The following is a 13,901-nucleotide window of genomic DNA, read 5'->3' on the forward strand; positions in this document are numbered from 1 at the left end:
CAATATAGGTCTGTAGTGTAGACCTGGCCTAAGAGAGATATGGACTTAAAGATGCACCTTGGATATTAGACCCAAGGAACACTGAAGGGCAAAGATAGACTTGTATACTCATAATCGAGAGAATATCACCCCTCTACCTACCAAGAGGGTGAAAGAGCAGAATAGGTCCCTGAAGTTCCTTTAAAATACAAGCATCTCTCTACATTGCAGTTTGGAAGTTTAATTTGAATGCCGATTTACTAGATTTCATGTTCTCAGAACATAAGTGCCAGCTTTTAGTTACAGAGTTAGGAAACAAATACCAATTTAAGATTTTTAATAGTAGAAAGAATCAAATTTCCACATTTGCTATCTTTAATTTTAAAATGGATTTTTTTCTGTTTACAAAGTTCTTAATAATTTAGCACATCTCTCATCTATCAGACATTCACTGTGGGTGCTGCTCTAGTGGTGAGGTGAATGATTTCATAAAGAAAACTGATGAGTTAATATGAGACAGCAATTCCAGGAATCTACACATATTGTTTTGTTCACAGTGATTGTTCCTAGTATGTAGTAAATTACATCATCATAGTCAATGGATAACATTAATGCTTAAAAATTAATATTTCACGCTTCCTGGTTCAAACACCTGGCAAATGTGAAACATCAGATTTTGTGCAAGCTGCTTTTGATCAACTGATTCATATGAGAGAGTTAGGAGCAGAATCTAACCACGTATCATGGCAACAAAAATGATCAGTCCACAGTGTCTGTTAGTTTTATAGCACTTTATTTTATGTCTGAAAGCAATAATTTTGGTCATTGAGGCACTTAGCTTCAAACTAATACAATTAGAAGGTTGGTTTGAAAACAACACAGTGATTTCTTTAATGGCCTAATAAACATGGAGTTGGAGTTTATCAGTACAACAGTGACATCTATGTATTAATGAACAAAATCCATATTCACAGGAAAACAGACGACTTTTGATTAGGGAAACAGTAGTAGGTGTTCAAATGTGGAAACTCATGAAGCCTTCCTTCCCCTCTTAACTAGGTGTTTAAGAATAGTGATCCATAGACTTTTTTCATATTAAGGACCATGACCCAAGGCAAATCATCTGATGGACTATCTAACAGTCTTTCCCAAGCATATAAAGGCCAGGTTTTTAAATGGGATTTAGGCATCTAATGATTCAGAAAGGTACTTTACAGTCCTGAGAATCTGTACAACACTAAACTGTCCCAAGGAGCTTATTATTTAATGCTTTTATACTATAACCATGCATAACATCACTCAAGTGAATAGCTAAATTGAAAACCAGGGGGCTCCTTGAATGTGTGGAGTTATGCTTGTGCTTAAGTGTTAGCAAGAGTGGAGAATCCAAAGAACAGGCCTGAAGAAGAAAGGAAACATTGGGAGACCCAAAGGAGAGTGGTAAGTTAGACTGCTGCATTTTAAAACAATATTGGTTGAGATCCTCATCCCTGCTCCAGGCCATGTATGCTGCATAAAAGGCACAGAGCAGCAAAAAGGCTCCCCAAAAGCCTCCCTCCAACAAGGGAGGATTCCCCCAGTGCAGAAACTGTGGAAGACAGCTGTAAGTCTGCCTCTTGAGAACCCGCTCACAAGCAAGTTCTGTGCTGCGTCTCTTCGAGGCACAGCACAAAAATCTCACCCTTTATTTAAATGTCACTCTTCCCTCATATGATGTGGTGGTGACAGTGTCGGTGATAAAAATGAACTTGCTTGTTGGAAACACCTGATTGGCTTCTTACTTATATGTTGCATTTTTTACTGCCAAATTCCTCTTCCTTAGTTTAAGTCTTTACATGAAGAGTACTGAATATTCTCATTGTCTGGTGCCCTCCCTTCTATGTCCTGGTCTCTTTGGAGTTTGGTTTTATCTGCCTGTGTTTGCCAATTCTTCAACAGTAATATCATCCAAAAATTAAAACATCCACTCAATAGAGAAACAAACATTAACTAGCTTCAATTCCTGGACAATAAACAGGCAGAAGAATCCAAGGGGGCTCTGGTAGGAATGAAAGACCCACTATTGGACAGCTGAAATATGATCGGATTCCAGGATCAACTCTCCTTTCAATTATGTATATTTCATCAATGTGATAGAAACAGCTCCAGACACTGCTTAGAAGAGGGTCAGGATTATGGTGCACAGGCTACAGTTCTAGAGCCACTGCTTTAGAGGTTCCCATACACTCCCTCCATTTGACATCTCAGAATGATTTAGCAGCAATAGTTTTCCAGACTGTGACAGGGTTCACTCACCACTGTGGCGCCTCCTGCTGGCTGTCCTGGGGATTAGCTCTGTTCGCCTCTTCTGGTGATGTCCTGCCACTGTCACTATTGCTCCAGGACTCATGTCACTCCAGGGACCACAGCATCCTCTTCAGGACACAGCCCCCTGGCTGTGCCACACTCTGTGCTCCCTCCTTCCAGGGGACAGTATCACAGTCCACTGTCCAGCTTGTTCTTTCTAGACCAGTGGTGGGCAACCTGCGGCCCACAGGCTGCATGCAGCCCATCAGGGTAATCTGATTGCACCACGAGACATTTTGTTGACACTGACTGTCCGATCTCGGCCCACAGACCCTATAGATGGCTGCGACTTGCTACATCACCTTCGACTACTCAGCAGATTTCCTTGGGCCACTTCCCCGTGGCCCCAGCACTCTCTTTGCCCTGGCCTCAGCCTGCAGGTCCCTGCAGCCTGCAAGGAGCTGCCTTTCACTCCCTGCCTTCAGCACTGCTCTGTCTAGGGTGGCTTGCTGCCTTCAGCCTACAAAGTAGCCAGTCCACCTCCCTCCTCCAGCCCTAGGGAATGACTGAAGGTGCTCTACTCTGCAGCCCTTCTTATATGGCCATCCCAGCCCTGATTGGCTGCCCCTTGCAGCCCCTCTCTAATTGGCTGCCTTCTGTGCAGCCTCCCCAGGGCTCTATTAACCCCTTAAGGGCTGGTGTGGGACAGATGCCCCATCACACAGACTATCCATAATATTGTTGTCCTGTGCTAATCAAAGAAACTCCTTTTCCCAAAATGCCTAATCTTGTCTGTAACCAATCCACCCTTTTCAGGGCACCTCCTGGCCTGCAGTACCCCACCATGAATCTCCTCCTCTTGCAGTCAGCCAGCCCTCAGCTTGGGCTCAGCCAGAGTCTCTTTTCATGTCTTGCCACTAGGGCCCCATGGGAGCCTGGGCAATCTCAACATTCCCAGCAGAAATTCAGTTCGGTCTCAGGGTCCCTTTTGAGTCTAATTTCCTCTAGTCCCTGGTGGCATTCCCCAGGTCTCACCAGCACCACCACCACCATTGGCTAGGAGCAGCCTTCCACAGCCCCTCACCCATATCAGGCTTGCAGTGTAGGTCTGCCCCCAAACAAGTGGAGGAGGAAACTGACACTGCCTCAGTATAGGAATGCTCCTTAGCCTTTCTATCAGTTGGTTGAGGGCATATCCTATCTCACCCCTCATCAGGGCCCTCCAGCTAATCTCACAACAGATCAGTCTTGCAGGCTCTTTCAGCCAGGCTGTATTTATTTTCCAAGAAACAACAAATCCAAAATGAAAACATTAGGCAATTACTCTGCGGCTGTAGTCTGTGATCTCAGGGTCTTTCCTCCAAGGCTAATGTCTCTTGCAGTCCCTGCAGTTCATTCCTTTTACTGTAGCTCCTGTAACTTTCTCAGCTACAATTTTTCCGCTTCCTACTATTCTTTGCAGGACATCAACTGTCTTTGTTCAGGTGTACCTCTTTAGTAACTAGGCTGGCTGGTCCAGGCCCCAGGCCCTTAAAGGAGCATGCCATGCTGCTGTTACATTTCCAGATTCCTTCTGTGCAGTTAAGACACCATTAATATTAACTTCCTGCTGAACTAGCATGAGTCAAGCTAAGTTAGAACTACAACTGTGTGGAAAATCTTTTACTATTTAGCAGAAAGAATGAGGAGTCCTTGTGGCACCTTAGAGACTAACAAATTTATTTGGGCATAAGCTTTTGTGGGCTAAAACCGACTTCATCAGATGCATGGAGTGGAAAATACAGTAGTAAGATAGATAGATGATATATGCAGAGAATATGAAAAGATGGGGGTTGCCTTACCAACTCTAATGATACAATCAATTAAAGAGGGCTATTATCAGCAGGAGGAAAAATCACTTTTGTAGTGGTAATCAGGATGGCCCATTTCAAACAGTTGACAAGAAGGTGTGAGTAACAGTACGGGGGGGAAATTAGCATGGGGAAGTAGTTTTTAGTTTGTGTAATGACCCATCTACTCCCAGTCTTTATTCAGGCCTAATTTGATGGTGTCCAGTTTCAAATTAATTCCAGTTTGCAGTTTCTCGTTGGAGTCTGTTTTTGAAGTTTTTTTTGTTGAAGAATTGCCACTTTTAGGTCTGTAATTGAGTATCCAGGAGGTTGAAGTGTTCTCCAACTGTTTTTTGAATGACAAAGGAGAAGAGAAAGAGGATAACAATTATCAATCCTTATCAATGATTTCTTCTGCTATGGAACTTGTTACTAAATAAATAATTCATCCAAAAACAGAAAAAAAAAAAAGAAAAAGAAAAAAGCAAAAAAAGCAAAAAAGCTTTGCCATTCTCACTTGCCTAATAAAACTAGTGATAAGGATAAGATACAAAATTGAGATTTGGATCAGAACGTCCCTGAAGAAAGAGTATGCAAAGTTTTGGTTAGCCTTCTCTCTAAGTAAAATGTATTCATATAATAATGGTGCTTTAAACATAAACCTCCCCTCTGGGGAGGCATCACAATGGCCAGAGACTACAAAATGTTTCTCAACAGTTCAAGTACTAAGAACATATATAATAATGAAAGCTTCCTGGGAAACTGTCTAAAAAACTGATACTATCCATCTTTCCTGTGCAAGCTCCAAAGGGCTCTCCTGTTCTTATTAAAGTAATAGATATTATTTATCCATCATCATTTTCATATACATTCTCCACTTTTGTTCTGTCATTGCCTTTGAATTTCCCAGATCTTATAATGCAGCCATTGTAGTATAAAAGCACCAGCTCTGAAACCATAAAGCACTTTACAAACAAAACAGGGTTCATAACATGGTGGAAATCTTAAATAAAGCAAAATAAAACAGCCCTAACACAAACAAAACTCAGTGAAACTCGACTTAAACATCAGCAAAGTTAAAAGAGGTACATCTTTGTTAGAATTTCTAGTAAGATTTACAAAAAGTAAAAAGTGAGGCATCTTTGATGTTGAGTCCCTTCTAAAATCCTTTGTGTGTCTTTTTATAATGTCAGTACTTCAGAGCAGTATGGCCTCTTTCTAGATGTTTCAAAGTGCCCTTGCACTTTCTGGGGCATCATCACAATATAAATAATCAATACTAAATGAGTATCTGTACACAGCTGTGTGCAATGTTAAATATGATGGCCTGTTAAGAATAAATGCCTATCTTCTGGACTCTTTCTTTGGTTCATTTAAAAGAGAATCCTGACAGCTTTTACAAAGTCCTGAATTTTGTGGAAATCCCTTAACCTCTCTACTTTACTATGCTTATCTATTAAATAGGGATACTGCTTCCCTCCCTTGCAGTGTCACACATAGAATTATTGAGTAATATTGTAATACAATGATCTACAGAGTAAGTGTCTGTTCCGACTCCCACTGAAGTCAATGGAAAGACTCTCTTGACTTCAACACAAAATGGATCAGGCCTAATGTGCTATACTCTAAATCCATTTCCTTGGGATTTTCATTACTTTTTAATAAATAATCTTTGTATTGACTTTTCAGGTCATATACTAACAGTGAATCTACAGATTCTTTGTAGTCTATCTACACAGTACAAGAACCCTGATATATTGCTCTTTTCTGCTGTTTTAGGCCAACCCCTGCATGCTGCTGAGCACTGATGAAGAAATGTGAAGAACCTGAGCCCTCAGTTCTTGCTTCAGTGGCTTCTGCATAGTGAAGAACAGTATCCACAGTCCTGAGCAATGTGAACAAACCTCCATATCTGCACTACATTTTATTGAGCAAGAGGAACAGAAGAACGGCCATACTGGGTCAGACCAAAGGTCCATCTAGTCCAGTATCCTGTCTTCCAACAGTGGCCAATGTCAGGTGCCCCAAAGGGAATGAACAGAACAGGTAATCATCAAGTGATCCACCCCCTGTCGCCCATTCCCAGCTTCTGGCAGAGACTACGGACACCATTCCTGCCCATCCTGTCAAATAGCCATTGATAGACCTATCCTCCATGAAAATATCTAGTTCTTTTTTGAACCTTGTTATAGTCTTGGCCTTCATAACATCCTCTGGCAAGGAGTTAAACAGGTTAACTGTGCATTGTGTGAAAAAAATACTTCCTTTTGTTTGTTTTAAACCTACTGCGTATTCATTTCGTTTGGTGACCCCTAGTTCTTGTGTTATGAGAGGGAGTAAATTACACTTCCTTATTTTCTTTCTCCACACCAGTCATGATTTTATAGACCTCTATCATATCCCCTCTTAGTCATTTCTTTTCCAATCTGAAAAGTCTCAGTCTTATTAATCTCTTCTCATATGGCAGTCATTCCATACCTGTAATCATTTTTGTTGCCTTTTTCTGAACCTTTTCCAATTCCAATATATCTTTTTTGAGATGGGGCAACCACACCTGCACACAGTATTCAAGTTGTGGGCATACCATTGATTTATATAGAGGCAATATGATATTTTCTGTCTTATTATCAATCCCTTTCTTAATGATTCCCAATATTCTGTTAGCTTTTTTGGCTGTCACTGCTCATTGAGTGGATGTTTTCAGAGAACTACCCACAATGACTCCAAGATCTCTCCCTTGAGTGGTAACAGCTAATTTAGACCCCATTATTTAATATCTATGGTTGGGATTATGTTTTCCAATGTGCATTACTTTGTATTTATCAACACTGAATTTCATCTGCCATTTTGTTGCCCGTACAGCCAGTTTTGTGAGATCCTTTTGTAGCTCTTCGCAGTCTGCTTTGGATTTAACTATCTTGAGCAGTATTGTGTCATCTGCAAATTTTGCCACCTCACTGTTTACCCCTTTTCCCAGATCATTTATGAATACGTTGAACAGTACTGGTCCTAGTCCTGACCCTGGGGGACCACTATGCACCTCTCTCCATTCTGAAAACTGACCATTTATTCCTAATGAGGATGAGGGAGCAGACACAGGGCATGGCCAAGGTACAGTCTTAGGTGAGAGGAATCAATTATTGATCCAGTGAACAGATTGATGTAGAGTAGCCATCTTAAGCAGTATCTGTTACTCCAGCTGCCAGTTAGGAATTAGAAGCTTATCCGAATGTGTTTGAGATATGCTTTTGGAAGAAAGGGAGAACTGAACAATCCAAAAGAAGCAAAATGTAATTATACTGACTTCCACTTCAAGGCTCCTTTACATTGCCAGAGTGGGGTAGCATGACTACAGTGAAAATGAAACTCCAGCCCCTTGTAAGTGGAAGATGATCAGTTCTTCTCAGGATCAGGCCCTTAAGGAGCAGACTGGGCGGATGCAGAAGGGAGTCCCATCCAGTCCTGTCTGAAATTCCAGTTGTGTTATATCGAGGATGGTGACATAAGCAGTGATGAATAAATGGTAATGTGGCCCTGAAGGAGGTGAAGAGTCCCAGTCCACTCAGAAAAAGGGATAACGAGAGAATGGTCTAGGAAATGGAAGTCTCCCCTACATCTCAGAGGAATGCATCAACAGTGCTGTTTACTAACATCCTCAGTGTAAAACAATGTTTTGAAACAGCAAAATATTGCAGACAGAGCCCTGGATAATCTGGGAATCATTTTCACATTGCCAGAAATCTGTGTTGCGAAGCAGGGGAGCAAAGCTAACATTTGGCGTGCTTTGCTACTTTTTGAAAGCTGACATGCTGACTGTACACCCTGGTGCTGCTAGGCTATTATTTTCCACCCTGCTAGTCTAGAATTATAGTTCTGTAGGAAGACTGGCTTTTGTCATCTGGCAAAGGCTTTGTATTGTGTGTTTTACTAAAAATAATGCGGTAAAATGCTGAAATGCTGACAGCTGAGTGGATCCAAACTCAGCATTTTCTCATGGTAATTCCAGTTTTGTCTTTTTGCCACAGCAGTGTACTTTCTGTCTTCAATTTTGCCATGTTTGCTTGCCTTTCACTTTCTTATTTCTTGTCTTTGATTCCCTGCACCTCTGAAGATTTCACAGGTTGAACAATCCAGGGGACATGCTGAGTCCCCTCCCCCATTTACATGTTTGTAAATGCCTGGATTTTTCTCTGTCAGAAATGTTGTATTGTATGGCATTCTGCTAGCATTTCCAGTCCTGATTTATGTTACAAATAAGATGATAATTATAACATTTATTTAAATTAAACCATTTATATGCACATAGGGTTCTTTGAAAACCACTCTGTTTGCAAAATTGCCACTACCATTTTTAGGACATGAATATTAATTGTTGTAATCAAATTATGATAATTGGAGAGCTATAAAATGTACGCAATAACACAATGCATTCCTCACTCATCAAGGCCATGATCCATAGTCCACTGAAGTCAATGGAAGGAGTACCAAGACTTCAGTGGGCTTTGTATCAGGTTCTGTCTACACGCAGCAGACTTGTCACATCTCATGCCTTCGGCATACCTCCAAAGTGAATGTGTAGGCTGACAAATGCACACACCAGAGTGTGTTAATAAATAGGCAAAGAGTCCTGTGGCAACTTGTAGACTAACAGACGTATTGGAGCATAAGCTTTCGTGGGTGAAAGCTTTCACCCACGAAAGCTTATGCTCCAATACGTCTGTTAGTCTACAAGTTGCCACAGGACTCTTTGCCGCTTTTACAGATCCAGACTAACCTGGCTACCTCTCTGATACTTGTTAATGCATAGTTGGATTGTTTTTAAAAATCTGAATTTTTAGACAAACAGTTTTAGGGAGCATGTGAACCCAGATTTGAAAAAATCTCGATTCTGAACAGGCCGTAGCTCTTTGAAGATGAAGTGCCTGAAGAGGAACAAGCAGACAGCTCACAGCTGGGTTCAAACAGCCCTGGAAATCCTGGGGAGCAGTATTTTTAGCTTTGACATTTTAAACCGATGAATTCTCTCCCACCAGCACATCCCCACTTTCTTTGTGATACTCACTACTCAGATGCTGCGGTCACACCACATCGATTTCAAGGGTTCTGTCCTTGTGCAGAACTGAGACATGGGGCTTTGAAGAAACAGAACAGACAGGCAGCTCAGGGCTTGGTTCACATAGCCTTGAAATCTTGCAGCAGTAATAGAGGACAAGCAAAGGGGTAAAAATAAACACGCAGTCGTTCTCAAACTGGGGGTCGTGACCAATGTTCCCTCTAATTTTTGACAGGCCATGTGGGCAAAAGAATTCTTCTGTGCAAACTTTTGACAGGCCGTGTGGGCAAAAAATTTGTTCTGTGCTAATTGTGCTTCTGTGCAAATTTTTGTGCACGCGGTGTTTCACCATGTGTGCGGGGTTTAGGATCTGCGTGCGCGTGCACACAGCTTACAGGGAATAGTGGTTGTGACCCCCTCAGAGGGGTCACAAGGTGGTTACATAGGGTTGTGAGCTCCATAGGACTGACAGCCCCAAGCCCTAATTAAGTTAAATTAACCCCTCGTTTTTAATTTTAAGGGGGGGGGTCACACTCAGAGGCTTGCTGTGTGAAAGGGTCAACAGTACAAAAAGTTTGAAAACCACTGAAATACAGGTTGAAGGCAGCACCTCTATTTCAAGCATCCATCAAGATCATTATAAAGTTCCCTGCCCTGCCCTAAAAGAAAGAGAGTGGGGGCTAGATTCTTGGTTAAGAACATAGGAACAGCCACACTGGGTCAGACCAAAGGTCCATCCAGCCCAGTATCCTGTCTACCAACAGTGGCCAATGCCAGGTGCTCCAGAGAGAGTGAACTTAACAGGTAATGATCTAGTGATCTCTCTCCTGCCATCCTGACAAACAGAGGCTAGGGACACCATTCCTTACCCATCCTGGCTAATAGCCATGAATGGACTTAACCTCCATGAATGTATCCAGTTCTCTTTTCAACCCTCTTATAGTCCTAGCCTTCACAACCTCCTGAGGCAAGGAGTTCCACAGGTTGACTGTGCACTGAGTGAAGAAGAACTTCCTTTTATTTGTTTTAAACCAGCTACCCATTAATTTCATTTGGTGGCCCCTAGTTCTTATATTATGGGAACAAGTAAATAACTTTTCCTTATTCACTTTCTCCACACCACTCATGATTTTATATATCTGTATCATATCCCCCACTTAGTCTCCACTTTTCCAAGCTGAAAAGTCCTAGCCTCTCCTCATATGGAACCCTTTGCAAACCCCAAATCATTTTAGTTGCCCTTTTCTGAACCTTTTCTAATGCCAGTATGTCTTTTTTGAGATGAGGAGACCACAGCTGTATGCAGTATTCAAGATGTGGGCGTACCATGGATTTATATAAGGGCAATAAGATATTCTCCGTCTTATTCTCTATCCCTTTTTTAATGATTCCTAACATCCCGTTTGCTTTTTTGACTGCCGCTGCACACTGCGTGGACGTCTTCAGAGAACTATCCACGATGATTCCAAGATCTTTCTCCTGATTAGTTGTAGCTAAATTAGCCCCCATCATATTGTATGTATAGTTGGGGTTATTTTTTCCAATGTGCATTACTTTACATTTATCCACATTAAATTTCATTTGCCATTTTGTTGCCCAATCACTTAGTTTTGTGAGATCTTTTTGAAGTTCTTCGCAGTCTGCTTTGGTCTTGACTGTCTTGAGCAGTTTAGTATCATCTGCAAATTTTGCCACCTCACTGTTTACTCCTTTCTCCAGATCATTTATAAATAAGTTGAATAGGATTGGTGCTAAGACTGACCCTTGGGGAACACCACTAGTTACCCCTCTCCATTCTGAAAATTTACCATTTATTCCTACCCTTTATTCCCTGTCTTTTAACCAGTTCTCAGTACATGAAAGGATCTTCCCTCTTATCCCATGACAACTTCATTTATGTAAGAGTGTTTGTGAAAGGCTTTCTGGAAAGCTAAGTACACTATGTCTACTGGATCCCCCTTGTCCACAAGTTTGTTGACCCCCTCAAAGAACTCTAATAGATTAGTAAGACATGATGTCCCTTTACAGAAACCATGTTGACTTTTGCGCAACAATTTATGCTCTTCTATGTGTCTGACAATTTTATTCTTTACTATTGTTTCAACTAATTTGCCCGGTACTGACGTTAGACTTACTGGTCTGTAATTGCCAGGATCACCTCTAGAGCCCTTCTTAAATATTGGCGTTACATTAGCTATCTTCCAGTCATTGGGTACAGTAGCTGATTTAAAGGACAGGTTACAAACCATAGTTAATAGTTCCGCAATTTCACATTTGAGTTCTTTCAGAACTCTTGGGTGAATGCCATCTGGTCCCAGTGACTTGTTACTGTTAAGTTTCTCAACTAATTAATTGGTTACTAATAAAGTCCCATTTGTGCCACTATAGTGGCACAAATAGGACTTACATCTGCCTTATGGGAGCAGCTGGGATTCCCTCAGGAAAATCCTTGTTAGGCATAGATTGGCTACCTACCCCCTCCACACACCCACCCCACTCCTCCTCTCTTGCACAGAGAGTTCCAGGGTAGTGAAGGGGCATTTTGGTGGCAGGAAGGAATGTGATGCACTCCAGAAACCATGGCTGGCATAGTGGCTCCTTGGGAGCTGCTGTATGCCCACACAAGTTAGAGAAGTCCTGAGGATTCTCTAACTTGTGCCAAGGGCTGGTTTGTTCTCTGGCAAGCCCTCAGGATCAGGGCACAAGATAGGTTGTGTACAGCTGCCTATGCCTGCCCAGATGCACCAAACACTGCTGTGTTGAATCTAGGGGGTTAGTTCTAAATATAATGCAGAACAGTGAACTGCTAAACAAACTGAGCCTTTTTGCAACACCAGTGTTCTTCAATGCACGGATGTCATTACAGCTTACAGAGTGATGTCTTGCCTGCTCCCCTCCATTCCATCATTGCTTTAATCATTTTGGAATATTTCAGGAATTATTTTTAGTGATACTTAGTATTTTTAAATTGAAAACTGCAGAGTTCTCTAGTAAACCAGTTGGCAAGGAGACTGGACCATTCTTATGTGAATCTTGGTTTGGAAAACCATCCCGAAGGTCAGGTGCTAATTCAATTAAACAATTAATTGCAAAGTTGTGAAATAAGTTATCAAGATGGAGAAATGCAGCCATTGCCCCTACATAGCAGCATGGAGAGTTTGCTCCCTCATGCTGTGCGATTAGTAGAGCAGTCTTGTGTCTTAGATCGAGAAAGGACACCACGTGATTTATTATATGTCTTCCTTCACTCAGTATACAGCTAAGATCAGGACATCTTATTTTAAAATCCTTGTCCCCACTAAAGACAATGAGAATTTTGCCATTAACTTCAGTCAAGGCAAGATTTCACCCAAGATGTTACTTATACTATAGTTTGCATATTGTGAACTTTTTGGTGCTGTTTGGTTCAGAGTTACTAATATCGGGCTGATTGCATTTACCATTAATAAGGTACTTTGGGAAATCCCAATTTCCATCACCAACAGGTTAACTTTTGGCAGAGAAAAATATCAAAATCTTTCTTTTCTCCTCCTTTATGTGAATCCATCTACCTGGCTTCAGAAAATAATACAGCTATCAGCACAATGCTACAGTACTCAGGACATCAAGGACATTTCAGTAGGCGACAACCATGACAATAACCATGATTATTGTTTTCTGTTATTGTTTACAGAGATTCTTTCACTATGTAAAGATACTGCTGAACCAGCCAGATAGCAGTGATATGCTATTGCTTTGGTTTCTTGGATTACAAGACCTCGTTTATTAACTCTTACACTTCCAGCACAACAGTAAGCGGAGAAGTTCAAAAATCAATCAATCAAGCCTTAAGAAAGATAAAAGCATATTTCATTTAAAAATAACTGCCCATAATCTGATATTCCAGAACAGCTGAACAAAACTCCCCAGTCATGTACCAAAAAGATGTGCGTAGGTTAGAAAATACCATAAAACCAGATTAAAAAGAAAATTATAAAAAGAAAGGTAGGCAAACCCTTTTAAGAAAAAGAAATGGCATTTCAAATAATAATGAAAAGGTGTGCAGGCTAAAAAAAATATGCCAGCCATTTGGTACTGGTTTTAGGTGCTGTAGTTGCAATCTGAGCACTATCTGCATGCTTAGGATCATCCTTTTAAATTATGAATATGCAACCCTACACACTTTAAACCTAAGATTTCCTGTTGCCATGACAACATGAACAGTTGTTCCCTATCATTATGGATCATGTGCTTTGGGAATTGGATTATATCATCGTAGTACTTTGGTTACCCTGAGAACACCCTGCTGTTTTCAATGTATTTTGTTCATTTTTAATGTGACAGGTCTTATTAGTCCTTTTGGAAAAGACTATTACTAAGGACAAAGCATCAGAAGTACATTAGAATAGGAAACAACCTGCCGGCCAAACAAGATTCAGCATTGTATTGGTGCATATCCAGGAGAGTATGTTTAATTAATGTGTATCATAATTCTTTAAAATCATGTAATAGACTGCTGTGCATGAGGATTAGCGTCTGCTAATCTGGAACAGTAATTGTGTAGTATCAGCCAATACTATATGCTTTCAGAATATATTAGCCTCCTTCATCCCTGACTGCTACAGCACTACACACAAAATGTGTCTCACATGTTATGACTCTTAGGGTTGAAGAGTTAAGGTAGCAATTACATGGGGCAGGGGAGGAGGTTATACTGTACCAGGATCTCCACATGCTGTGAAAGCTATACATTTATTTAGTTTATTTATTACATT

General features: G+C 41.0%; 1 protein-coding gene across 8 annotated transcripts in view; it reads right to left on the bottom strand.

The window, feature by feature from the left end:
* Positions 1–4,015: 4,015 nt before the first annotated feature.
* Positions 4,016–13,901, bottom strand: part of NAV3 (neuron navigator 3) — an 846,806-nt gene continuing 836,920 nt past the window's right edge. For 4 of the 8 annotated variants that reach the window (XM_078851117.1, XM_078851118.1, XM_078851116.1 and 1 more), the window contains one exon: positions 4,016–4,440. In XM_078851117.1, the coding sequence (XP_078707243.1) occupies positions 4,279–4,440 (162 nt within the window). In that variant the 3' untranslated portion in view covers positions 4,016–4,278. The remainder of the gene's footprint in view (positions 4,441–13,901) is intronic. The other 4 variants (XM_078851120.1, XM_078851119.1, XM_078851121.1 and 1 more) reach the window with 2 other exon arrangements.

Source organism: Lepidochelys kempii, chromosome 1 (assembly GCF_965140285.1).
Source record: "Lepidochelys kempii isolate rLepKem1 chromosome 1, rLepKem1.hap1, whole genome shotgun sequence".
In the NCBI taxonomy this organism is placed as follows: Eukaryota; Metazoa; Chordata; order Testudines; family Cheloniidae; genus Lepidochelys; species Lepidochelys kempii.